General features: G+C 44.9%; 1 protein-coding gene across 6 annotated transcripts in view; it reads right to left on the reverse strand.

The window, feature by feature from the left end:
• ABR (ABR activator of RhoGEF and GTPase) overlaps positions 1–24109 on the reverse strand; it is a 1582060-nt gene that overhangs the window by 458237 nt on the left and 1099714 nt on the right. For all 6 annotated transcript variants that reach the window (XM_069615233.1, XM_069615235.1, XM_069615234.1 and 3 more), the window contains one exon: positions 19839–20007. In XM_069615233.1, the coding sequence (XP_069471334.1) occupies positions 19839–20007 (169 nt within the window). The remainder of the gene's footprint in view (positions 1–19838; positions 20008–24109) is intronic.

Consider the following 24109-nt stretch of genomic DNA (forward strand, 5'->3'; position numbering starts at 1 on the left):
ATAAACAAGGTCGTAATTGAGCCCGAGACCTTGCACCTGCAGCCCGTCATCATTCGTCAGGTGTATGAAAGGTAGGACAGTCCGGAGCAAGATAGCAGAGGAGGAGCAGAGAGGCCAGCACAACTCGTGGAAAACCGGAGGAGAATGGGATGCTGAGACGCTAGAGGAATACACTGTGTGGTGAAGTGTCAATAGGTGGCAAGGGAGGTGTCTCTCCAAGAAGCTGGAGTACAAGAGAGAAGGGAGCTGTGAAGCTGGACGGTGCCAGTGCTGTGGTTGAGAAAAAAACCTCATTCCCCTGAATGAAAGTCCTCCAGGGGTGTTGGTGGGACAGGTGATGGAATCCTGACCTGAAGTACCGGAAAGCAGCGGACTACAAACAAATGCAGGAACCAGTGAGTTTCAATCAGATATTGTCAAGAAACCCGTTGTGCCTAATCAAAGCAAAGACATTACAATGCATCAGGAGTGTTCATGTGCAGTTGGCACATCTCCGAAAACCTCCAAATGAAATATACTGAAAAGCGAAGGAATAGTATCCGGAGTGCTTGCGTGCAGTCAGCACGTCTCCCAAAGCCTCCAATTGAAATCGACTAAAGCCTTGAAGTTCGGAAAGCAAGGAAATGTAAGTTGCTAACATTAAAGATGCTAGCAGTGTGAACGTGCAGCCGAGGGGAGCCAGAGAAGTTCTGAAGGAAGCTATTTCCAGCCAAAGCCTCTGGTTAATGGCTGAGAGCATGGTATCCGCATTAGATTGACGAAGGTGCAGCAAGGCGTTGGAATCGACCACCTTTCCATACGCCTCCAAAATCTTCTCCTTCTTGCCTAGGTGGCCGATGAAGACTAAGGCTTCGAGCATACGGAAGCAGTGGTAATCACTGAGGAGTGTGGTAGAGGGTGTGCCGGCAACAAGATTGTATCCCCCTCCAACTGCCTGTATTTGCCATCGAGGCACCTGTTGGTGGGCTGCGCCGAGTGGGGTTTCAGCCATCCTTTTTGGCCAAGGCAACAATGCCCTGCATCGGAATCCCAGGTCTAGCCACAGGGCGTAGAGTAGGACTTTGGCCTGAAACCCCACCTCAGGTGGTTCAACCTCGGGTTGTGGAAGCCCCAAGTATTCAGCCAAACTTGCAAGCCGATCATGGAAGGCCTTGGATGGGTCCTCCTCATCGTTGTCCACCAGGGTGTCTGACTAGTCTGGTGCCTGTGGAGTGCTGGGAGCTGTTGGCAGAGGTGTGGGGACCGGTGCCGGAGGCTGCTGCGGCGGCTGCTGTGGAACCGCCTGAACTGTAGGAGGCAGGGGAGCCGGAATCGAAGGACCCGGCGTGGGCAGCTGGGGCTGCACAGGTGCCTGAGGCACCAGAGCCATAGGAGGAATGACTGAGTGCTGGCGGAGGGACTGGAGGTAGCATGTCCCTGATGATGGAGCCCATCATCAGCATGAGGAACTTCTCAAAAAACCTGCCCTCACAGGCTGGTGGGGTGGCAGGTGGTATTGACAGCAGTGAGTGGCTGCTGGGGCCTGTGCGTACTCTACATTGCAGGGGGTATCTACCCCGCAACGTTGAAGGATAAGCTGTAGTCCACGTACCCGGTCAACACAAGTCCCACCTGGACAATCTTTCTCCTACCTGCTCACCGAACAGGGGGTGGTCGGACAAGCGGCCATCTTGTCTGGCGCGGCAGCTATTTTATCGAGCTGTATGCCACGTGACTGCGTTGTGGTGCCTGGCTTGCTGGGACCAGCCTCCTCCAGAACTCTTGGCGGTGGAGCTTGAGGCCTACCCTGCACCTCAGGACGAGACCTGGTAGGCGTAGAGCCCTCAGCTGAATCATCAGTAGCGCTGTGTACATGAGCCCCCTCAGACCTTTGTCTGGTACTATGGCGTTAGCCCCTCGGGTGGACACCCGGTAAAAGAACCTTGGAGTCCCTCAGCGCTGTCTCTGGAAGGATCTAGTGACCCTCGACCTGGCGGCCGGTAACTGGTGTGAGAACCTGAACGGTCCCTGCGGCTCTGGCATTTCCTAGGGAACAAGTCACCTTTGTGGGGTGCGATGGAAAAGAGCAGCCCTGCCTTGGGCCTCGACTTGTGCTTGACTAATTTCTTCAGTCCTCTGGAGGTGGCTTCTCGAAGAGCTCCTTCCACCTTGCTAATCTTTTCTTCACAGCTCGCGGTGTAAGCGCGTCACACGCAGTACAGCCCTCCCAGCCATGGTCAGGGCCAATGCAGCAGAGGCACACAGCGTGGGGGTCAGACGTGGGGAAGAGCCCCTCACAGGTAGGACACCTGCTGAATCCCAAGGACGTCGCATGCACCGGGGAAGAGTGGCACCAGAGGACCGAGTACCTGTTTAATTAAAGATTAGAAGAAAAAGACAAAAGACAGTATCCAGGGAAGAGCACATGGAATTACAAGGCCAAAGCCAAACCCAGGAGCGCTGGTGAAAGTGGTCTGTTCCCGTCGACGTGGAAAAGGGGACTGGCGGAGTCAGGGGAGCGCATGCTCCGAGGCCCACCCCCCGCGCACCTCTAAATTTATAAGGGAAGAAGATTTCTTCTGGGGAAAAAGGTTCAGTCTCCCGTCCCTAGCGGGGATGCCCCTGCATTATGGAGGAAAAGGGATGGGATGTAAGAGTATGGGACATATGGTCGCTAAATGGAAGAACCAGAAGTGACACCCCTGGTAAACCAACATGGACCAGTGGAACTAAATCTGACACATTGGACTATATATGTGGAAATCCACCTTTATTAAATCATGTAACCGATTTCAAAGTTCAATTACCTAATAGTAATCATTCCCCGTTGACCTAAACCTACCACTGTACCCAGCGAAAGATAGGGGCCCAATAAATGTGATTGCCAGCAATAGTGGAACAAGAATTAAATCGACTACAACGAACAAATAAAATGTGTCGGAGAATTCAGCCCTTTGTTGAAGACACTGATAATGTAATTAAGGCATTAACCAGCAAAGAGATTGAACATTTTATTAGATCAATATCCATCCATATTGCTGAGTCCAATCCGGCCCCTTTGACCGTCACTGGCAAAAAGATCAAGTTTATGACATTGACTTATTAGAAGCTAAAAGACTTCTACGTAAAATTCTGTGAAAGTTAAAAAGCCAGAATATGATCGTTAAACATTATGTTCAACAAAATGAATTGAATAATCAATACAGAAACTGCCTCAAAAGAAGGAAATGTCACAAATTAAATTCCCAGTGGCAGATGATCGGAGTCTTGAAAGAGAATAATAACCACTCCATATGGAAATTACTAAATAAAGTCAGAGGCAATATTTCTCTTCAAACATTAAGGGGCTGATTCATGGAATTTGTGCGCCAAAAAAAGCTGATTTTTGCGCCATTCTGCCTGCAAATCCCCATTTGTTAAACAGGGATTTGCAGGCAGAATGGGGCACAAATCACCATTTTACGGCGCACAAATTCCATGAATCAGCCCCTAAATACTATTAGTGAAGAGAAGTGGGCGTCCCACCTTACCACAATGATGTACGAGGATAAGCCATAAACTGTATTCAAAAGTGAACAAAAAGCCTGGACCCTGAAAATATCTGTGAAGAATATAAGGGAGATAATTAAGGCAAAAGATTCTAGAGCCTCTGGCCCCAATGGCTTTGCAACAGTTGTAATTAAGCAAGAACCTGCAATTTAGGCTGAAATACTCCATATTCTTTTCACAAAAGTATGTAAAGAAATGCACATACCTTCTTAGTGGAAAACATCTATATTAATGCCAGTGTTTAGGCTGGGCACAGGCTTGCACCTGAGAATTGCCTATTGTCACTATTGGACACCACTAGTAAAATGTTCTCAGCCATCGTCCTTGATCATCTGCAGAACAGGACTAAACAATACAATCTACTCCATGCTTACCAAACAGGATTCAGAGCAGGGTCCAGCACCAACCATAATATTCGCTTGCTTGGCGCCATAATAACAAAAGCAAAAAAGAGCAATCATCCTTCTATATATGTTACCTGTATAGACTTTAGATCTGCTTTTGACAGCATTGATCATCAAATGCTGTGGAAAATGTTGGCATGTATGGACTGTCCGAGCTGGTTGATGGAGATCATTATTTGTCTCCACACTGAAAACAGCGCCCAGATCTGTCTAGATCATGAAGGTCGTCTTTCTAGACCCATTAAGATTAACAAGGGAGTTGAACAGGGTTGCTTGCTGGCTGGCTGGCCATTTTTTCAACCTCTCTCTATCCAATCTAATAACTCGACTAGAGGGGAAAGTCAACATCCCTGCTAAATTTAAGTCCATTCTGGTCACAGCAATGCTCTATGCAGAGGACCTCGTTATAGTTGATCACACTTTCAGGAGAATGAAAGAATTTTTACAAGAGCTTGGTCATTTTGCTAACTAACAGTTTGAGAAAATAATTTGAATAAAACTCAAACAATGCTAATTTCCTCTAAGAAAGTTGTGAATCCTAAAATGGTTACCAGCTGGGGCATGATTAACTATACTGAATCCTATAAATATCTAGGCATGGTTATGCTTAGCAGATTAAATTATATCCCTTTAACTGAAACTAAGATCCGTCGTGCGAAACAAATAACATTACTTATCCGTAGGTTTGTTTCCGACTTTGCAGGGTACTCACGGAAAGGGATTGCGATGCTGTACACCCAATGGTTTATTCTGGTGATCGCTTACGGACTCCAGGCTCTCTCTATTAGAGACCTTTCCTGGTTGGATAGAATTGAAGGATTTTTTGGCAGACTATATTGCGTCTTCCACCCTCCTGCTCCATCCAATATCAGAGAGAGAATTAGTCTTCTCTCACTCAAAGCTACTATTCTGATGCAGAGGATTATTACCCCTGAAAGCTGTAACTCATCCAGAATGTCAAATGCTGAGAACAATAGGTACCAACATCATCACCACAGGAAAGACTACACGTGCCAATTTATAAGATCAGCTTACCATGGAGTTATTTGTAGAGTTAAATTGGTCTATGGAAAAAGCACGCTGTGGTAACTTTAACGTCATTAAACATGCATTTAAAAAAAAAGATTAAAATGATGGGATTGGGAACGCAATTACACCTACATGAGCATGCTACATAACTAGCCTTCCATTTGGGGAATCATCCATTATTATTTTCAAGCGCAAACCTATCTATTAAAGTGCCCTGACCCTGCGGTCCACAAATTTCGACTGCTTATGGGGACAAAACAACTTCCTGTTAGAGCACTATGGGGAGCCAAATGGCAACTACCTAAAGAGCAATGTATTTGCCGTATGTGTAACTGTAGCACTTATCCTGTGACAGCAAGGCATGTACTTACTGAATGCCCATGTCTGGGCTCGATTTATATGTCAATATATAGCCGATTTGTAGATCAGTATGAGGCAATTAAAAATGATGATTTTTGGTATTATTGCTTAAATACGGAGACCGGAGCAATACACATTGCGTTATACAGGGTTTGGCAACATGTAATTAAGCAATTTTAACTGGTCTAAAGAGTAAATAGAATAAGACTGAACTGTGCAATGTTGTATGCATGAACTATGAATACGAACCATGCCCAGGGGAGAATTCTATGATATTTTGCCCTACTCTATTGTGTCTAGTATATTTTTCACATACTGGAGTGATTAGTTGATTATTATTTGAAAGTATTTTGGAAATTGATGAAATGTTTATGTATTCATTTTGCACTATATTAATTTTAGATGCGATTTTATGAAAATATTGTAAAAAGTTTATAAAGAACTAAACATAACTATAACCAATAAAATGTCAGCAGGAGCATGCGTGGGGACAAGTCCACTAGCCCACCAGGGATTTTAAATAATGAAGGCCCTATCCACTATGCCACCAGGGATAGGATTCACGATTATTTTTTCAGGCCTCAGGTTTTCAAGCGTCCAGGGACCCCAGCAGGGTCCATGTTGGAAAAGGGGTGGGGCTTACTAGCCCTTTAAAGCCCTTGCATGGCCTTCCCCCGTCACACCCCTTGGAGACAGGCAAGTGATTGGACAGGGTAAGTAGCCAATCCCGAGGGGGCAGGGGGCTAAGGAGGTGCGTGAGAGTGTCCAAGTGTAGGTTAGTTGGGTGAGGACAGGAGGCAGTGGAGGATGTCTGAGAGACCAGTGGAGGTGAGAGCGATTGGAGTCTGGAGGCTATTGTTAAGGAGGGGGTCTGTGGAGTGTGTGTGTGAGAGGCAGAGTGTGAGTATTAGAGGTGGAATGGGAGTAGTGGTGGAATGAAGAAGTGGTAGAGGCGGTGGTAGTAACTGGAAGTAAAGTAGGTGGTGGGAGTAGCAAGTGAGGGAGATAGGTGGTAGTGGGTAATAGAGGGGTGTGCATGGCACCTGATCCCTGGGTGTCACTGGGGGTCTGACCAGGGGCTAGTGAGAGAGGTGAGCAGGTTACAATATCCCTGGAGGTCCGGTGAGAGGAAGACCGTGGTAAGAGTTAGTGGTAGTAGTGGAATAGGAACAGGAGTAGAGGTAGAGTGGTAGTAGTGGAATAGGAACAGGAGTAGAGGTAGAGTGGGAAGACAGTGGATATTGGCATAGAGTGAAGTTATAACTAGAGAACCAGTAAGATGTGGGAAAATAGACGGAGATGGGAGGGAAAGGAATTAGCAGAGGAAGGAAGATAGTTGGAGATAGAAGTGGTAGGAAGAATAGGAGTGCGAAAGGAAGTAAGATCGAAGGGTGGAGGTGGAAAGTTGTAGTGAGAGATTGGAGGGACAGTAACGTGGCGGGAGGAGAATAGCTTAAGAGATCAGTATGGCGAAGGGTCAGGTATGAGAGTGTGTAAAAGGTGTGAGCATGACGCTGAGCGAAATAAGGCACCATTCCCTATTCCCCGAGTACTAACTGATGACCGGAGAAGGAAAGCTAGACGTTCTTTAGCGAGTCAGGTAGCCATCATCTCAGGACAAACACCTAAAGTGTAGCGAGAAGAAAGGCAGCTAGGGGTTACCAATCTGAGAATTACTACCCACCCTGATAGGGACGTCTGCGCTAAGGAGGTTGGAGTCAGGCCTGGGGAAGTCAAGAGAGGAAAGGGCCAGCCCTACCACCAAATGTCCCCAGCCCCATTAGGCCCCAAAGAACCTTGCAAATCAGCCATCAAAAGTCTTCAATAAACACCCTTGAATTTTACTCTAGGAGTCAGCGTGGTTCTTTTTGACGGGCCGCTCTGTCACACAAGTCCGATTTGATCATCACTGTTTTCTTTTAGTTCCCAGTTGCCGAATTTTCAATCACACCTTAATCATTAGCAAATTTATGTTCGGAAATTAAAACCCTTGAGATTTATGACCTGGGCAAGCCCCATCACTTCCTGCCCCCCACAAATATTCATACACCAGTGCATGCAAGCTGGGTAGTGAATATTCAAAACTTTCTAAATTAGGGAAGCATCATAGTCTCTCTAACAGAAAGCAGCCCTGGGTTCCATTTCCAATTTTTTCGAGTGGCGAAGAAAACCAGAGGAATGTGTACCATTATGAACAAAATGATGAGGATCACTGTGCAGGATTTCTTTTGCCTCTTCAGCAGGGGGACTGGTTGTTTTCCAAATTCCTGAAAGGCCTAGATGGCTGATTTTAGTAACATCTCAAAATTAGACGGTCACTTTGCTCCATTTTCTTATTACTATGTTTGTCAATGACTCCTCTACAGTCTACTTTGACCACATCAGTGAATATCAGACATTGGCTCTGATTTTGAACGATAGACAAGTGAGCATGGTCAGCAATGCGAGGCGAACAGTTTTTGGATGATTGTTCAAAAAATGTAATTGTATTCAATTATAAATGTTATCAAACGCCTTACAATCCCTACTCTGATGAGGATTTCCCTGCCTAACAAAATGAAAGGGAACACTTTAACACAGGATGTCTGGCCCTCACAAAAATATCAAATACTCCCTTCCCCAGGATTCAAAGTAAATTCAGCTCCAATGTTCAACAAAAATAAACAAGGAAATCCATGTAGGTAATCTAGTCTTACTTAGTTCAGTTCTTGATGTTTCAATGTCAAGGTAAAGTTTTTTTTAACCAAAGTTCCAACAACAGCTTCTTGGTGAAATAAGGACTTTCCACTTCCACAAAATAGCACCAATGTTATTCCCAGCCACAATGCTTTGCCGCCAGTTCCAGTTATCCAAGAAGAATGGACACAGTTCAAAAGAAATACAACTTCTGCAATTGGTAATGAAACACAGGTCTTGGATAACCATTATTATGCCTCTATTTATAAGATTAGGAGTCACAGTAGGAATCTTTGTCAGGGTGACTTCACAAAGTTCAACTTCTACAAAAGTTTACCATGAGGGCATATTCATTTGCCTCACAGTATTCCACTTCAGGTGTGCTACTGAAGTCTTACAACCAGATATCCCAACACAGCTTCAGTATTTTGTGACTTTAACCAGATTACGACAAAATTCACTTTTACGTACTTCAACACCTTCAAATAGGCAGGACACGCTTCCTCTGAATATCTCTTTTCAAAAGGGGCAGCCTCTTTGACTCTTGTCAGTCTGCAACCACATCAAGAACCTGGGAATGCCTTGAGGACCCGCTTCTCTCTTTCTCCTATAGTCTTTGGCAATATACGCTGTATCAACTTCAAATAATGTTTGTAGCTAGCAAGATTCCCTTCATCTCTCTGCCAACTGTTAGCCAGAATAATTACCCAGAAGCTTTGGCGCCACTCCCTTGGCTTCAGGTAATGCTTGCACCCTTGTATCTTAGGCAATGCTGAAGTTCTATTGGGCTCACAGTATTGTTTAGATTGTTCTATGTATTTGACAAAGGCTGATTTCAGTCTCAATAGGGGAACACTCTTGGCTTGGGCAATACATTCTCTGTTCAACGTCAAATACAAAGTTTAAACACTTGACATCTCTTTATAAGCAATTGTTGTCTACGTGAATAAAAATTCAGAGTTCACTCTTTCTTGGAGAAATGTAATTAGGTACACAACCACTTCTTCATAGGTTTTTGCAAAGTATTAAGTTTGACCAATTGCGTTTCGCAACGTTTGCTCTTCACGCGAGTGAAATGAAAATACCCGATCACGCGCAAGTGGACATTGAAAGTGTTGCATTGTTAAATGCTGAACAAACAACTTCACCTCGCTTCTACTCTAACAGGAGTGATTATTAAGCTGGATACTGTTGCCGGCAGTGCTCTCACAAGGAATCAGAAAGCCAGCTTTAACTCACCGCGTTCTGTTTTCCTTCCTCCACATGTTGCACAACTTCTACGACTTCTGGCTTCATTTGCGACCCACAGCCTTCCTTGCTGAAGGGGTCTCCGTTCCAGCTACTCAATTAAGGAGCCCCTCTCGCTCCTGAGACCTGTGGCTTCATGACAGCTGTTCACCACGGTTTCCAACATGCTTCTTTCTGCGCAATCTCTGCAATTAGGATCCCATGGGGCAAGGTAGCCCTTCTGCATGCTTTCCGCTGCGCAGCCTCTGCACACCAGACTTTTGGGGGGGGGGCGAACAAGACCATCACAGGACAAGCCCATGGAATCTGCTGTAAAGTCCCAGAGTCTTTGGTTTTCCCACTTCTGCCTGGATTGCCAACACTGCCGTTTTCCTTCTGCCTCTGCTACTACTGCATGCATTCCAGCAACAGTTCCAGCTCCTTCCTCTCGCCTGCACCCGACGGGGCCTTTTATGCCTCTCAGGGTCCTTCAGATGTGGGCTATTAGGCTTAATTGCCTGATTACTACTACAGCATAACTCTTCAGTCCTCTTTCTGATCCCAGTACTTATGGGATTATGGGATGTGTAGTCCTCAAAAGTTAGTTATTTTAATTAACTTCTTGATTTTAAGGGAAGATTTATTTCCCTTAGTCATTTAAGGATGAACCATTATAATTTGTTGTTACAGAGGAAGACAATTTACTTAATGGAATATTTCTAAATTCCTTTCCATTATACCTTTGGGGGTAAGGATGATTTGTATCCAGAAGCACCATGATTGGTCTTTCGGTTGTTAAGACTTGTTCAGGTTTTATGGCATTTGTGCCTAGAGCCACAGATCTTATATGTGGTTCATATACATCATAATGACAATAAGCCATTACCTGTTTTGACAACCTTGAAAATGTCTCCCTTTCGAAGGACGAGGTGAACTTTCCGCAGTACACCACCCCCAAGGTCAGGTTCAGGAACATCTGCCTTTCCCTGGCCACTTGGGAAGAGACTTTAGGCAGGGTTTCAGTGAAGGATCCGTAGGTCAAATATCTAGTCAAACGTGTCTCCTCTTTCAGATTTCAGAATAAACCATCCTCTGCCGAGACTTCTTTCTTCCGTCAGAGCAGGGCAGTGCATTATTACATGTTGCAGGGTTTTAGTTATCTCCATATTCTCGACAATTCCTTTGTTCTTTTGGAATCATTTCTTGTTGCAAAGTTCTCTTTCTCGCGTTTGTAGAATATTCATCCTGAGTCTCATGAAGGTATCTCTTATTTGGCTTAAAGGTAAAATCTTTAGGTGCTGGCAACATATGTCCAACTTGCATGGTAGATCGAGTTTATACTTCACTTTTGTAGCTATTGTCCGTATCCCGTCATTGTAAGCATTTTTTCTTTTTGCCTTCTGTGGTCTGTTCGCCAACATATCCATGGATATGTCTGCTTTTATTCTCTTATTCTCCACATATCATTTCCATTTAGCTAAGGGGAGATTGTGATTTCCATTCTGTTTACAATGGAAAATCTCCAGAGCAGGGATCTTTGTTTCGCAGCAGACTTTCCAGAAAAAATCCAGTAAAACTGTTCTATATAAAATCAGAGCAGTGGGGGAAAAAGACACTATTTGTCAAAAGAACACAAAACAAATTTAAACTAATACTTAAGAAATGTGATACTAAATCTTTTTAAATTCTGCTTGGTCCAGAAATTAAAGCACATTTTATGACCAACTCGTACATAAACTCTCACTTTCTATATTTTGCTAAACCAAAGCTTTAGAATATGGACATGGGACAACCCAGCAGGATGCCCCATTGCAAATCAAAGGGGGGAATGGAGAGGAGACAAGATTCCATAACATGTTAGAAATTACAGGTGATGTAATAGTAATGTCTATGTTTCAGCACCCATTCCAGCGTGTCTTGGTTTTCCAGAAGACATAACAGAAAAATACAAGTTGCTCACAATAGCGCTTTTTGAACGTCTAATTCTCAGCCCCTTCTCCTTCAGAACCTTGAAGGCAATCCTGCATGCAGGCTCAGGGACTAGAACAGTGTCCAGTGTCCATTAGCTCCAACCAGGATTTGCCCATCGTAATGCGGAGATGGTAATGGAACACTTCTTTGCAAAGTATGAAGTAGAACAGCTTTAAGTTGGGTTTAAACAGTAAGGGGTAAGACTGGACGAGAAAGGGGGTGCATAGCAGAAAAAACAGGCAAGGAATCTAGAACCACTAAAAAGGGATTCCCTGCCCTCTCCCACCCTCCCCCAAAACTCTAGGGACAAACTCCAATATCTGGGTAGTTCTTCCCTTCTTCCCAGTTCCCATTCCTCCGATAGTCTGTATTCCTGGCTTGGGACTCCTCTCGTGCCCCCCCAACCTAGTGCTTCAAAGATTTATTTGCTACTCAGGTCAACCGTTCCTTGCTCTACGCCTCTATGTTTTCACACTGCCTAGGCAAATATTGTAATGCACAATGCTTGCTTCTTCTGTGCCTGGCTACAATTGCCTATGCTTCTTATCCCAGATGCATTTAATCTCTGTAGGGTTATAGGCATCCTTACTAGAGTGATATCTTCATTGTCTGTATAGTAATGTCTCTTGTTCTGCAGTGAACATAATTATTTAGTAAATTAGTTTAAACTGGGCTAAAGCATGGTGGTTAGGATATTTCTGTGTTTTTTGCCTAGGAGGTGTGAAACAGATGTTGGTCATAGGCGTTCTTAGTTGTCGGACAGATTTCTAATTTATTTTTACTCAAAAGTTGTAATTGGGAGATTTATTGGGTATTTATAATGCGCCTATACACATTGGGCCACATTATGAGTCTGGCAGCAGCCGTGCCGGTAAATACCAGAGTCATTTTTTGCCAGCGCCTGGCAATTGGGACCTACCGGGGCATTACAGCCCCTGCGGTTCAGGTAATTCCCTATTGCCAGGCGCCAGAAAATATTACTCCCCATTCGAGTCCCATTGGACTCAATGGAAATGGGGAGGACGGATGCACCAGTACCGGTGCATCCGTCCAGGTTCGCGAGCAGGAGCCGTTCTGGCCGCCAGGTCTGAGGCGGGCGGAAAAGGCACCCGCTTGCAGACATCTGAGTGTGCCGGTCTGGTAACAACAGTGCCAGTAGCTTACCGGCAACCTTAGCAGACCGGCACACTCGTAAGGAGGCTCAAAGTGTTTCGAGACGCAAATTTGAACAGCCAGGTTCTTTATGATAGTGTATAACAAACAGCATTGCAATGAAACAGAGAAATTGTTGATTAAATTACAATTTGGGGAAGTAGTGTTTCTTGTGAATCAATGTTGGTTATCCAGAAGTAAATCCACATAAGTAGCGTGAAGAAAGGTGGAGCCGAGTAGCAAATCTTGTTTAGGTCAGGTGTGTGATGTCAACATTTTCCATGCAGCAAAATTGCCTTCAATACCAAACAAACACTGGCTCATCGACCCCCCCACCCCCAAAAAAGCACCCAACTCAAATATTGAATCTCTAATACCTGAATCACTGAGTCAGGGCAGGGTTAAAGAACAATGTCTACAGAATCCACAGGATTAACAGTCATGACTCGGGGATCTAAGGTGGAAAGGGCCTTAACTAGTTCACAGTCCAAACCCTATTCTCACCATTTCTGGGGTGTCGGCACCCAGGAAAGAGCCCTTCAATGAACTCAAAGTCTCAGGAAGTTACAAGTGCCCCAGCATACTTCACATGGCCTTGGCAGTAATCACAACAACGTGTAGTTGTAAGGACAGTTTTTCTGAAGTCCAACTAAGGGCTTAGTAAAACCATTAAACTGAGGCAGTACAAGTATCCACTCTTAGTATAAAGCTGTACCAACTGAGTTCATGGTAGCATAGACAGAGCAGCCAGGATCATCTTAGGAGGGAGAGCGAGAGGGCTGTAGAATCAGTACGAATGAAATTGTAATACAAATGGTCCAAAGAAACACTGAAACAATATGTACTTAAAATAAATGGTTTATTTAGATACGGATAGGCCCAGATAATCTAGGGGTAAATAAGTACTATCACACATTCTATGTAATCCCAATTATCACAACACTATGCTTGAAGGTGCACAGGCCAAAGCATGAACCTTATTTGGAACACCCAACAGTAGTTCTAGGGAAGTCAAACCTTTTTCATACACATTCAGTATAGGTCACACCTATTCTTGGGGAGTAAAACACAACGGTTACTTTCACAATTACATTCAGTAATGCCCTACCAGTTGTACAATGACTCTCAGTAACAAATCACAATCAGTCAACTGGACAGTATAGGTTTTGTGAACAGTGGAACACTTATTCCAGGTACAGTAAAAACCTATAAATACATTTGTGATAAAACAGTTTTACTAGGTGAGTAAAACCTAAAGACGTAACATTCAATTACAGGTGCTTTTGAGATAAATGAAACACAGATTGGGATAAGCAGTAACTCGTGTAACTTATTTTTGGGATGGCACACAGCTAACTCAAGGTAAGTAAAACCCATATACTTTAACCTCAGAAGGAATCCAGGTTAGCTATACAAGTAATTTATGTATGACTTATAAGGGACAGTTAGAACCAAAAGACTCTGAGTCTGTCTACAACAGCACAGGGAAAGCAAAACCCAATGTTACACTTTGCTGACTAAAAGTCAGGGGTGTTGCTAGGTCTGGAATAGGTCAGGTGCTACGCTAATGTTGAGACTGTCAGGACTCGGGCCTAGCTAGCCTTTTGGATCAAGCTCCTGGGATTCTATCCGGGGCAACAACCAAAAGACCCGGGGCTATAGCCACCCTCGAACCCCATCCACCCCCCTAGCAACGCCTCTGCTAAAAGTTATTCTAGGTAGGCAACAACCTAATACAGACTTATTCTGGACAGGCTAACAGCAAGTCAGGGGAAGCAAGACCCAGTTGGGGGAAACTCATACAATTATCCCAACAGGCATAAACTGGTGAAACCAACACATAACTTTTGGGAAGAGGCACAACCTAATCACAGGTGAGTAATATACCCTCACATCTACATTCTATTAGAATGGAAAAATGGTTTCTAAGGCAAGAACGATGTTAACCATACTTTTAAGAATAGTGCATCACACATCCTTAAGAACTGTTGTAACTGTTCACTAGAGTTATAGATACCAAGCAACTCTTTTAAAAGTAAGTCACTTTTAAACACTTTATTTTCTTGGCAAAAGGCCCAATCCCTTAAATGTCTTTCCCTTATTCTTGGAACCAAGTGTTCTCAGTGGCAGAAGGGGGGTCACTGGGATCTTGTGTCCAACAGGCAGTATCAGGATAGGTTCTTAATTAGCAAAAGTCAGAGTTCCTTATGAAGACTGGGCAAACAGGTGAGTACTTTACTTTAAAATTAGAAGAGGGCCCAGGGGGATCACAGAAGACACCCTAGCAGGATTCTAGCAGTGGGACTGGGTGCAGTGGATGAGAGACCTCGCCATCACAGAAAACACCCCACAGCTACACAGCAATCCCAGGAGATTCAAGGCAGGTACATACCCAAGCCAACACAGCACCTTAGCATCGACAAAGATTTTGCAGCAGGACGACTTCGGGAGCTGCAGCCAAATACCCAGTCAGTGGATTCCTTGTCGTGGTGACTGAAAACAAGACCTCAGAAGGAACTTTGCAGCAGGGATCGATGAAGGCTCTAGGCAAGGTTTTCCTCGCGGCTGAATGCGGTTCTGCAGATTTGGCACCTTTTCAAGAAGCACAGAAAATTGCAGTTGAATTCTCGTCGTTACAAAGGTCCAGCACTCTGTTGAGGGGACTTTTTGGACTCTATTTGTGTCTCTGGAGATCCACCTGGAGGCCCGCAAAGTTTCAGCGAGATTCGAAAGACTGCACCGCACAGCGGCTCGAGGTACCAGGGTATTGCAGCAACGCAAGATCGCAGCAACACGTGGGATGGCTCAAAATGCAGGTCTTCTTGAGTCTTGTGGGTCTCACCAGGCTCCGAGTCAGGGTCTTTGTTTTTTCGGAGTCCCCGGGTCAATTCGGAGGAAGGGCTACAGCAGGCTCTGGTTACACAGATGGCTCTCCTTTCGCTGGAAATAATTTCAGCTGCTTTGCCTTCATCCTCCTCTCCGGTTTCAGTTCCAGTGGTCGATTTGTTTTCAGCTACCAGGATCGCAGAATTTAACAGGGACTACAGCACAACCTCTGCATTCTCTCCCTGCATTTTACAAGAACGGTTGGGTCTGGTTGTCCAATCAGGACAGCCAGCCCCACACTGGGATTTGTCTCCATTCAGGCAAGGAGGAAGACAAAGGGCTGCAGAGTTATGGACTCCTCCCTCGCTCCCTGCCCTCACAAACAGTCTGGAGCCTGGGCGGGGAGTCCAGGGGTCTCTCGCCGAAGAAATATATAAATCACACAAAGGAGTTTCCCACCCTGGATGTCAGGGGAAGGAACAAGAAAGGACAGGAAATACTAAAATGGCAAAAAAAGAAGACGGGCCCATTTTGGTAAAATAGCACCCTTAGGTGCCTTTACTGCAGCTGTGAACACAGCCCGCGGTAAAGGTGCACCAAATTATTACAAGGTATCACTGCCACCAGCCATTGAAGGTAAGCATGTCCCTGTAACATAATTGTTACAGTTTTAGTGTGAAAGGGGATACATTGCATCTCCCCAGAACTCCACATAAGGTAGGGTGCGCTGGCGTCACAGAATAAAATGTAAAAGGGATCCAAAGATCCTTTCTACCCTTGGGAACTGTAGTTCATTCAAGGTTAGCCAGAGAAAGTTAAAAGGGGAGCCCCTAGGGCAACCCAGCAGCAACAGGCACGTATTGCCAATAAGTTGTTAAAGAGGATACATTTAAAAAGACACTATAGAGTCTCAAAAACATGATACCCATAAAAAGAGTAAAGGATTCTGTGGATTTGGACAAAGGTTCCCACACAGAGGTATTAAGGAAAATATCCCACTAGTAAAGCAAAACGTCTGGGGTTGACACGGGTCAGGAAGATTTACCATTTCTATGAAAATCTTACCCAACAGTAGTCCTCTAGAATACTTGTGGCCACCACACAGTTTGTGGACTTTGCTTTTTTTGAAGGCGGTACTTTTCTTCCACATGACTTGTTCTTCCACTGTCCAATCCTTGCTGCCCAAATCCTTGAGACAAAGATTCCCTTTGAAAAGGACTCCTTCCTGACACCCCCTTCCCAAGGCACTGTTCCTTCTCCAGCTCCATCACAATTGCCACCCTCATGCCCTCACCTATACATTCCTAAGACCCTTCAATGTTCTTGGACAAGGAGAAGGCTGACTCCACACTGATGGTCCATCATGCACTCACCATCTTCCATTAGTTCCGTCCTTTTATCTTGGGCTATATACGGGCCTACAGACAGAGAAAAGAACGGTGCAATGGTCTTCTGTGCGACACGCAACCAAGGCTATTTAGTCCAAGAACCACTAATGTGAGAACCTCCTACTGACACCTATGTTTTGCCTCATTCCTGCATACTCTTGGGAATATGTTCTATATTTTGCTGATATAAGGTATATAGCTGACAGAGACCAGATTTTAAAAAGAAGGTTTTTAGGATTGGTTGGCCAAATTAAGCACTTAACTTTGAGCTGACATCTAAGATGCACCACTTAATGATGGGCAGCAGCGCACATGGCTGCTCCTCACAGAACATCTGAGGCTACGTGATGCTGAAAAGTGAATGTTGTTACCTCGGCTAATCTTGACAACCAAGCATAGAGCACTGAAAAATGTCGAATCTATCAAAGAACCATTTGCCACAAGAGAAACTCTGCCTGTGCAACAGAAACATATATCCCTATGCTCACATAATATAACGGCAAGCTGTGTGATGAGAATCGGGCTCCCATCATAGTGGATGATGGCACTCAACCTGCATTGGAAGGCCTCTGCCAGTCTATTGTACTTGTCATTTGCATACTGCCATTTTTACCATTACTATAGTCTCAATGCGCTGTTAGTGGGAACGCCCACGGAGGACCGAAGTCTAGAGTGTTGGAGGTCGTGGAGAATGTTTAGGATGTGTGTGCGCATTAGGCCAAAAAAAAGGCTTACAAGGGCTGGCCAGGCTCCGGTAGAGAAGCAACCCATGCTATCGGGCATGTGGATGAGTGCTGAAAGGAGTAGGGGAAGCATCAGTGCTAGAGACTCACTAGGTGTTCAGCCTGCCCGAATTTCTCATAGGTATGTGCTGCATTCTGCTGTTGGAGGCGTTGAGGCATAGTCTGGTGTAAGTAGGTGGAGCATTTAACAGCACAGCCACATTTTGTCGTAGTCCTTGCTGTATACTGATGTGTGTGGATAGCCTTGCCTGCGGCCAGCCGAGTGGTGTATTATATGTACCTTGCCACCAATGATGGCACTTTGTTAGGGCACTGCTCAGGTATTTGGCTTCTGTCATTTCTTGTGGCTGTGATAAAAATGGTAAGCAGCAGTCACAGTCTATGCCCCACCTAATCACCACAGGAGGCTTACTGGTTGTGCTTCCGAATTCTTCTAGGTGGGTAGGATGACGAGTCACCCATATATAGAACGCTTACTGAAACGTTTTAAGGCAGTATCTTTACCAAGCGCTGCCCCATCCATTGGTTCATATTTACGCAATATCTACCCATCTCCCTCATTCCTTCTAGAGCAATGTACTGATTGCCCTCCAGTGGTGTTGCACAGGGGACCCCCACCTGGCCTGCACATTCGTGCTATGGTCGTGGCGGTCCGACTTCCCATGAAGTCGGACAGTGCATCCCAATCTATACGATTGCGATGATGGTGGCGTTGTTTCCATCACACCACTGTGCCTCTACCACTATTGTTGCGATTTGTCCATTTTCTGTACATGCCTGGTGCAATCATTCATCAATCCTGTGACATTACATATACGAGTGCTGGGAAACAGCTAAGGGCGCTTTAGGGGAGGCGTGTGTGGTCCGGGCCGCCAAGAACACAGTCGGCACCGTCAGGTGTTTGGAATGTCGGTGATGCCATGAACGCAGCCGGCACCATCTGGGGGAGACTGTTCTGGGCCGCTGCGAACGCAATCGGCACTGCCAACATCAGGTGATATTAGCGATGTTGTTGGTGTCTAAAAAGAAGGCTGGGTTCTGAAAACGATCTTCGTCTGTATGGATAACTGAGTGCTCACTAGAGGAAGTGCTGGTACTTCAACTCTCCTTCTACCGCAGTTAACAGCAAAAAGAACAATGGACTTCCAAGAGAATAGCTTTAGGCCTCTGATGTCCATTGGTTAAATGGCTTAGGTGCCAAAAAAGTGGCTGAAATAATAACATTTTAAACTTGGGATGGTATCCTGAGGAGGGGACAAGAGCCATTGCACCTTGAAAGAAGAATGAACTGCTTAATTGATCAAGAAGTGTTCCCGTTACAAATTCCCCAAGAGCTAGCGGCCACCAAGGAAGGACTCGCAAGAATCCATGGGTACATCAGAAGTATGTCAAAACGTCTCAAGGTAACCAAGCTAGTCTTCTACAAACAAGTACAGAGTATCGGAAAACATTTTGAATAAGCATGTGTTGTTCAGGGGAGAGATTCTGTGACAATAAAAGACAAGGTGTTCTGATATATAGATGATGTATTTGGTTACTAAGCTGCAGTCCAGCTGTGTAGCCGAGGAATGGGTTCCAGGTAACTTTATTCTTACATATTTACATATTGTACAGGTTCCAGTTACTCTCATAATAACCACAGTGGGACAAGGCTGGGCCTGATCCAGGGGCAGACCCACCGGCTAGCCTCAGACATCTACAGCTCAGGCCCAACTGTCACACATGGAACACTCCGCTACATTCACACACCAACATTCTCTGGAGATGTCAATCAACACCTGCAACAACATTCCATCAAGCACAAAGATGGCCAGCAGGAAGACATTACAACACAAGGAAAGGCCTCATCTCTGGTATTTTTGAAGGGGGAAAAAAAGTGTTTTGGCAAGAAGGGACCATCATCATTTGAAACCATGAACAACTTGATTTTGAAATAAGCTTTGTGGGGAAAGGGAAGGGCGCATCAAGACACTGTCCCTCGCAGTCCAGTAGGAATACACGCAAAAAATAAAATACCATTGCCCATCTAGGAAGAAGTGACCATACCTGTCATTTTCTCTGGTCTGGGACAGGAGGGAGTCAGCAAGACTGTTCAAATCGTGTGTGTTCAAGTCACACATCTCTCATACGACCAATGCCTAGTAATCGCGGTCCATGATAAAAAGCAACATTGACAGATGCTTATTCAAAGGCACACATCCACATCTTCTTAGGAACGAGGTAAACCATATGGGAGCGAGTGCCCTCTGCTTGTCAAAACCGGACCCGGTTTGTGCTGTGATGTGTAGCAAAAGTATCTCTTGAAGCCAGTTATTTTGACCATAACCATCAGTGAGGACATGAGAATGAAAGCAGGCACTGAACCAGAGAACGCAGCACACAAAGAACATACAACTATGTGGCAAGAGCTGTGCACCATGTGCAGAAAACTATCCAGTTCCCTTGACCATAACTGGTTGCTGGGATTTCAACCTATCATGGTCAAGTTGCACTGTCACAATGAGCCATCTTATCTGGCTCCCAGAAACACTCACCTTTTCCTTCTGTATTTCCTTCTTCATACAGGATATCTTGCCCTTCATGTCCTCTATTTCATCATCCGGGATGGCGTGGAGCTGGGGGAGCGGTTCCGATTCCTCCAGGGAGGGGAACACGAGGTCGGCCAGAGGCATGTACCACTTGCACTCATACTGCTGATGTTTCCTACAGGAAGAGAAAGTGAAAGAAGGGAACATAACAAAATGCTGCCATCTGTAATGCAGATTGTTGTGCAATTTTCTGGCGGCTGAAAGGCTGAATTAGTACCACCAGATCTATAACCCTGATGCTTGCACATATGGACAGTTGCTGCTTGACCCAGCTCTTTAGCGACCCTCATTTCATAGCTATATGAACTAGTTTAGTGGGCTTATTTTGCTCTTAAAACCTATACACAGCCTAATTATCAGATGGTATAATGCTACCAGGGCATCAACAGGGCTCCGGTCCCTGCTGTTGTAAGGCATAGCGCTGCACCAAGTCCGGCACGGTGAATGGCATGCTTTGGCGCACCACAGGAACGGAATTATATTTGGCAGGCATTAAGCGCCTGATGTGCACTGCCATGGTCTATTCAACTGCGTGAAGTGGGCGAAGGAAGCGTCACCATTCTCCCACCTTAGATAGCGCCTTGATTCAGCAGTCGGTTATAATTTAGGTATGGGATGTATAAAGCATGAATTTAGCTGGGCAGCAACAGTGCGCTGTAAAAAAAGGGGCACACCCAGGCGTGTACAAGTAGGGTGCAGGGGTAGCAGAGGAGTGGTCGACCCTAGAGGGGGGAGAACAGTGGCGTCTGGTGCAATTGGCCAGATGTTCTTTTAAGTATAGGGTCTTCAAATCCTTTCTGAAAGGTAGGATAGATGCGGTTGGTTTTATCTGCATTGTTAATTCGCTGCAGGGACAGGGTGCATAGCGGAAAAGGCCATTTTCCAGTTTCTGCCCCTTGTGCATTTGTTTGCTTCCAGGGTGGCAATATTGTGACCAGTGGTGCGATGGCCTTCGCAGATCACAAGAGTCTCCCCAGTGACAGCTTAGACCCGTTCTGTCTGCGTCAGTCCCATGATGCAGAGAGGTCACTTTGGGGCTGAGATGGTACACCGCACGTGCCATTGTGCAGATAACTGGGGAGACCCCTGTCCAGACTGCCATGCAGTCCTAAAACCTCACTCTCGCACATAAATTACACCACAATTATTCACATGTGGACAAGAAATACACCACAACATTCTTGTGTTAAAGAGCCTACAACCAGCATTACCTTTTGAAAAAGTGAAGGTAAATTAAAAACGGGATTCCCTTAACCCCCAAAATATTACCTGTTTTTGCCTGCCACCAAGAATGTGTTCACCTTTTTATGAAGGATGCTTTTAGTGGTAAAAATCACCCTTTTATTCATTGTGGACCAGTTCATCATTTCCTTGGGCCTACCCTTGAATTCTTAATATCTTGCTTCAGGTCTGCTGCTCTTCCGTCAAATCATAGTAGATGACCATTAGTTAGCATAATTTAGTGCGACAAAGATATTGTTGACTTCTCAGTCATATTTGACAGACCTATTTGAACTCAAATGACTCCAGAGGAGTTGGTGTCTTCAGATGTTGAAATGGTCCTGCCTCCCTGCCCCATGCCTGGCTCTAACATATTAAACACACATTCAACGCACCCATTGCCAAGATCACCCAGGCAGCATGGTCCCAGTTTGCACTACTCTGCAAAGTCAAACCTTTCATCCCTGCCCAGAGTTTCAGAACAGTTGTCCAAGCCATAGTCATCTCCCCAACTGAACGGTCACGACGTTCTACTCTCAAATGTCTCTTTGGTCCCTCTGAAAGTCATCCAGCATGCTGAAGTGTGCCTCACCACATAACTAAGAGAATTCAACTATGCCACCCTCATCGAGCTACACTGTCTACTCCTTCAATCACCCATCATGTCCAAGACTGCCTGCCTCACCTACAAAGCAGCCACAACCAAAACACAATTCTACTTGGCCAAGAAATTCACCTTTTATCCCACAGGTACACCAAGGGGTAACAGTATTTGGTAGGAGGGCCTACACTTCCTGAGGGGAAACCGTGAACACAAATAATGTAGAACTAGATATATAGCTAATGGCCAATAAAACAGTTACAGACTGAAATGTTCTGTACTGAGGGGTAATTCCAGGACAGGACGGACCTGGCGGGCGGACAGGCACCCGCAAGCAGACCATGCCGGATGCACCGGCACCATTCTGAAGGGTGCCGGTGCATCCGACCTCCCCATTACCATTGAGCCCCGAATGGGGAGCCGGAGACGGGAATGGGCAAATTACTGGGTCCGGCAAGGCCATAATGATCCGTTGATTGCCCATTCCCGGGCGCTGGTAAAGTTTGCAAGTTTGGCGGCAGCCTGACGGTTTTACTGGCAAAGTAATTGCCAAACTTGTAATGAGGCCCACTGTGTTAAAATTTGATGAAAGGAAATAGTCGTAATGTGATTCTCAGTAATGGGCTTCAATGTTTTGTGGTAATACCACCATCCATAAGGCTCATACAGGAAACCATGTTTCCCTTTACTCCAGTTTGTGAACACCTAAAACATGCATAATCCATGAACACAATGTGCTAGACCTCAATCTGGAATGCTTGCAAGAGTACTCCTTGACCTGGTAAATTGGTTTAGTGCCTCCCCTTTTCCTTTATTCCGCATTCAAGCATTGGCATCTTTGACATGCCTTCAAAGACCATTTTCTCCACAGTACCATTATTGCCGATCACTGCAAAACGGGTGGAATTAGTCAGGTAAAAATAGTAATGAGGAAAATGAAGAAAATGTGTTGCACATTAGGCTGCAGCGTTTTTGTTGTTTAATCTACAATCCCCTAAAAACAGCGTATATAGGAAGTGGCTGTAAAAATATATATAAAAGAAAGAATATATCCTTGGGTAGACATGGAAAGCTTATATTTGAAGTTTGTTATAAGCCAAAACAAGGTTTTGGGCTGTACTTGCAAAACGCTGCCTCGTGGTATATCGGTCCAACATGGAACGGAACATGCTGTAATGAGATTGTGGGCTCTCCACGAATAACACAGGTTACTTTCCTGGAAGTCCTTCCTTACTGGAAGATGCTAGAGAAAAACCGCCTTCCCTGATCTATCCACGGGATCCGAGGGCTACAGCTCCTACTATGTGTGGCGTGTCAGAAGGACGCAGCGACTGAATACATTTCTACTGATTCTTTATTAAATAACACGTATAAGCAGACCTACAGATAAGGGCTGTATCAGCCACTTTTACTCCCCAAAAAATAAAAATAGAGAGCAAAAATACTCCCAACAAAAAATAGGAAATAGACAGTGGACCTTGAGCCCCTGGTTTCACCCGCACAGCTCCATGGATATGTTAGGACGAGTAATGTACGTAGTACCACAGGAAGAACCTACTAATCTTACTGCCTGATCGAGAAAAAAACATATGCATCTTTTAATGTGCAACTACGTGCAAAGGAATACAACAACAACACTTCTGTTTTTCAGTTAAAACATATTTTTACTCCCAAAATACTCACCTTGGTGAATTGGATGTACATTTTTACTCCCTAAAAATCGTTTCTCACAACGACCACTACGACTAACCCATTGGCACTAGCCTCTGAACCTTCTCCTGCACTTGATGGTACCCCTGTACCTGGCTCCTTACTGTACTTTATCCGGACTCTTGTAATTATGTATTCATTAACCTCATTTGTCCATCTGCCTATACAATGTATGTATGTGTGTATGTATGTATGTACCCTACCTTGCCTTTCTCTAATATGTAACTAAGCTGTAAGTATCCTTTATATTCTGTTGCACCCAGCTACCTAAGGGTTTGGTCCGCCCTAAAATTAATAAACAAACAAACTTTAAAATATAGGGAGTAAAATACTCTCACTTCAAAATGTTATCTGGAGCAGTGCATATAAGGCCTATCTCCCCATTGATAGGTGGATATTCTCTGCCTATGTAAATACTTAAGATGCTCGTCAGAATGTCTCAAATGAAGCGTTCTGCTGTCCAAAACCGGTTTAACTAACCCTACCACTAGTTTAACCAACTAAAAAAGGCATCAGGAGAATGTCCCCCTTCTCTGGATTTTAATATGGAAATGTCTCTTCTCTTCACAATTCTTTTGAGTAGGCTATTTATAAAGTCTCTTGTCATTTCCTGTATCAGTTCTTGCCACTCGGTCACAATGTCTTGGAGTCTTCCTTCCTCCATACGGATTGTTTTCCAGTTCTT

This window comes from Ambystoma mexicanum, chromosome 9 (assembly GCF_040938575.1).
Source record: "Ambystoma mexicanum isolate Mex_15411 chromosome 9, UKY_AmexF1_1, whole genome shotgun sequence".
Taxonomy (NCBI): Eukaryota; Metazoa; Chordata; class Amphibia; order Caudata; family Ambystomatidae; genus Ambystoma; species Ambystoma mexicanum.